Here is a 4,456-nt window from a genome sequence, read left to right as displayed (position 1 = left end):
AAACAATTTTTCATTTGTAGGAAAAAGCAAGGTTGATGTTCTATGATATCATAGCGCTAAGTCTCTATTAACTGAAAATTACTTAAAGTACAATCGAAATTTTTGCTTCCCAAAGTGCATAACGTGGAATTGGAAGAAATGCCGTTAAAATCAGGCGAAATGTCAAGGGAAAGAATAGTTTAAGGAATTCCATCCTGATTCGTTGATTTTAATTAAAGAAGGTGATTACAAAAATAACTTTTAAAATGGAAGGAAAAACTAAATAGTTTTATCAAAACGTCCGAGGCTTAAAAAATAAGGCCGCATACTTTTACCTATTAGCCCCCCCCCCCCCCCCCCGGTATCGCGATATACTGATCTCGCCAATCATTTAGAAACGCACCTATCGGTGTACAACGGTGAAATTATTCTCTTGAGCTATTATAATTTACCCAAGGTCAATTGGAATCTTCTTCACAACAATAATTGTTCATATTACGTAAAAGCGAAATCTGACTTGATTCTTGGTCAACTGTGTAATTTTACACAGGTAAATGACCTTTATAAGCGTGAGAATAGATTATTGAATTTATCAGTAACAACATGAATGTATTCATTTCAACCATGAATATCGAACTGCTTTAGGTAGTCTGACCTCAGTCGCTAGGATGGGAGGGGCTTAGCTATCATGACGTCGGTCACGCGCCGCCGCTCAAAAATTGTATTGACCGATTAAAAAATTACGTTTTTGCGCGTGACAGTTCCTTTACATTGTGAGGTATAACAGGCTTATTTACCTGCTTTTATACCCTAACATGACGGAGTATTTTCACGTGCAAAATGAATTTTAAGATCTTCCAATTTGAAGGGCAACGTTTTGAAACTTGACTAACTTCCACTGCCATGGCTTAGCGTTAAATTTAGTTTCTAAAATACACATCTTTTTGATTGAACGAAAATAGGTAAGAATATGAATAACAAATTCCGTTATTTATGATTATCAATTGATTTTATAGTAGTAGAGGTATTTTTCTAAGAATCACTAGACATTTTCTTCACCGGTTAAATCGCGCAATCCCGGAAACGTTTTGTATATCGAGTCAATGACAAATGTCTGTCTCCTGATTGACTCAAGTGATTACGTAAAACGCAGAAAGGAACCGCCCATCTTAGCCCCATCAGATGGTAGAAAGGGTAATGATATAGTTCGATATTCATGGTTGAAATGAATACATTCATGGTAACAGATAATACTCACCGGTACCTCGTAAAAGAAGACAAATACTACCCCTCATTTTGCGTTACTTTCTACGAAAATTTAAAAGAAGGAGTTACTCGTTCTAACTCTTGGTACGTATATAACTGGGATTTTTTATCGCTGTACTAAAGTTTAGAAGCCGTGCCAATTAGATAACGTAGATGATGCGACTTCGTTCATCACTGCAGTGATCATTGACGCCCTCGACCCGTTCGTCCCTAAAAAATCCGCAACCTTTAAACCTACTTCTCGTTTAAAAGTTACATTTCCCACATGGTTTTCTGTTGATCTAATTAAAGCCCTCAAAGAGAAACGTTACCGTCACAGGAAATATAAACGTTCATCTACGCAACTTAATTAAGAAATGTTTAGCCGTCAGCGGGTACAAATCAAAGAATTAAGAAAAAGAGACTAATCCAATTATTTATCTAAAATTGCCGAGTCGGTAAAAAACACTAAAAAGCGTTTTGGTCGTACATAAATAATAAAAGATCCTCTACCCAGAAGCGTACTTACCTCCTTATCGATGGCAATTTATAGTCACGGAATATGATCAAATTGCGCATGTATTTGCTGAATTATTTTCAAATCTTGCCACTGACTACTTTAAGCCAGATGCAGATACCAAACGACTTCTTCGATTTTCACGTCACGGAAGATGACGTTAAGTAGGCCATCGATAAACATAAACCTACAACCTACGATGGTGTCCCAAACTTCATTTTAAAGGGCTGCAAAGACATTTTACTGCTCCCTTTGTCTTACTTGTTTAATCTCTCTTTAAAAAAGGTATATTTCCTACGTCTTGGAAAACCGCGTTGGTTTCTCCCATCTATAACAAAGGGATTCCGGGCGACACAACCAACTACCGGTTGATATCCGTCCTGGGGCGTGATTCTACTCTTATCGTTAGCTACTTAACGAAAATACCTTTTCGTTAGCTAATATAATTTCAATGGAGCCAACGAAAATTTTCTTTCACGAACTCCTAACGATTAGAGTAGAATCACGCCCCAGAACTCTTAAAGCATGGTATATCTTTATAATTTGTTCCAGAAATATCTCCCTGAAAGCCAACACGGTTTTGTAATCAGTAATTTCAAATCGAGGACAAGTGGATACGATCTATGTCAACGTCTCGAGGGCATTCCATCGGGTATCCCACCCTCAACTGATTAATAATTGAAATTACACGGGCTTTCTGGCTCTCTTCTAAGGTGGTGTGACAGTTACCTGAAACATCGTCTAAATTACTTGAAATGTAAGGGACATGTTACGCATGTCACCCCAGGTTTCATATTATCAGATGTTCAAGCCGTAGTCAGACACCGACTCGCTGTGATCCACTCCGGCAAACGGTAATGACATATATGAAACTTATTGACCTTCACTCAAGGAACTACAGGACCGGCGGAAGGGGCCAGAGCTGGAGCAATTTTATCCGCGCAGGGAACTGTTCACCATCGAGCAAGATTGCATACTTCTACGAGACCGGGTAGTAATTCTTCGAAAGCTAAAGATCACGTTTCTGAAACTCCTACATCATGGACATCCAGGAATCAGAAGAATGAAATCTTTAGCACATTACGGCTACCCGGAAGTGATCATAAGTGGCAATGGAACGCAATTATCTTCTAGTAATTTCACCACGTTCTGTTGCAGTAAAGGGATGTAGCACATATTTTCTCCGCCTTACCACCCGCAGTCCAATGGCCAGGCTGAGCGTTTTGTGGATACGTTCAAAAGGGCCCTGGTGAAACTAAAGGGAGAAGGGAATGTTCAATACATGCTGAATGTTTTTCTGCTGACGTACCGATCCACGCCAAACTATCGTATCGATGGCCAAAGTCCGGCGGAACTCTTCCTGGGGCGGCAACTTTGAATTGGGTTGGATCTGTTACATCCTCCAGAACCTTCATCGTCGGTCCACGACCTTAATATGGAAGGCAGCTCAACCGACATCATGGAGCCAGACAGCGAAGGTTCAACCTTGGAAACAACGTATATGCCAGACAGCAAAGTTCCAATACTTGAGTCCCGGGACGAGGTACAGCCGTTCGGGGTGTCGTGTATAGCATTCTCATGGATGATGGCTCTATCAAGGGTGATCCTGTGAATTATCGACAGTACTTCGTTCCTTGGCTATGGTATTCGAGTACATAATGCATGATCTTATAAACAGTTGGTTTAAACGTCACTTAACCGAAACTCAGCACGGCTTCATTAAAGGAAGATCCGTCGAAACTAACGTTCTGTCCTTCGTCAACCATGTGGAACCAATGATCATTAACCGTGGTCAGATTGACACTATCTGCATCGACCTTTCAAAGGATTTTGACCGCGTATCATATCCACTCCTGATTCAGAAACTAGCGGCTAATGGAATGTCTGCTATACTCTTCTTGATTGGTGCAAAAATTATCTAAAAGATAGGCTAAATCTTATAAAGTGTTAAGGTCACTTATTCTCGGAAAACTAGCGCCATCTTTTACGATTACGAGCTTAATTCGAAAGACTTACAACGGGATCACTCAACTAAAGATTTAGGATTTTACTTTGAAAATAAATTAATTTATTCGAATCATGTCCAACAACTGATCCTGAAGTGTCAAAAGCAAACTATGGTACTTGTTTTTTAACACTCTTTAACTCTATTGTAATGTCTTCTCCTCTATACTGCTCCATAATTTACGGCAACACTTGCGACTCTAATATCTTAAAATTGTTAAAAAATTAACTTACCTGTACAGAAATGTCTTCCTGAGCACTCAAAAGTCTTTAAATATCGACTCGGTTAAAGTGGGTTTGATTAAGTACAACATTAAATTTTTACATCGTGTTATTATTAAGACAATAGATTGTAGTGATATTTTATCTTTTATTCATTTCAATTGTACAAATCACACTTATAGGAGAATAAATTTATTTTATTACACTTTAAAGAGCCCACCGGCACTGGAACGCAATAATGTCTAATTTGAACGACTACGGACGTGAGATTGATTTAAACTAGAAAAAATTATATATATACATATACATATATATAGAATATACTGGAATATAATGTTTTAATGTTCACCAAAACACCAATATTTGCACATAGATTTCGACAAAACTACAACATAATAAAGTCATGTATTTTAAATAAATTTTTCATAATATCACTAGTTATGTCAAAGTGGGTAAACAAGTTACCTCAAAATTAAAGGTAATGGGCCA

The 4,456-nt window shown here is 38.1% G+C and overlaps 1 protein-coding gene across 1 annotated transcript; it reads left to right on the top strand.

The window, feature by feature from the left end:
* Positions 1 to 3,176: 3,176 nt before the first annotated feature.
* LOC149942917 (uncharacterized) lies at positions 3,177 to 3,663 on the top strand. The gene is made up of 2 exons (XM_090179541.1): positions 3,177 to 3,349; positions 3,420 to 3,663. Exons 1-2 carry the CDS (start codon positions 3,177 to 3,179, stop codon positions 3,661 to 3,663), a joined length of 417 nt encoding a protein of 138 aa, XP_090035667.1.
* Positions 3,664 to 4,456: the final 793 nt, after the last annotated feature.

The sequence above is a fragment of the Leiobunum rupestre genome, chromosome 6 (genome assembly GCF_980474605.1).
Source record: "Leiobunum rupestre chromosome 6, qqLeiRupe1.1.hap1, whole genome shotgun sequence".
Taxonomy (NCBI): Eukaryota; Metazoa; Arthropoda; class Arachnida; order Opiliones; family Sclerosomatidae; genus Leiobunum; species Leiobunum rupestre.
Note: the sequence above shows the minus strand (reverse complement) of the source record. Positions and strands in the feature narration are given on the sequence as shown.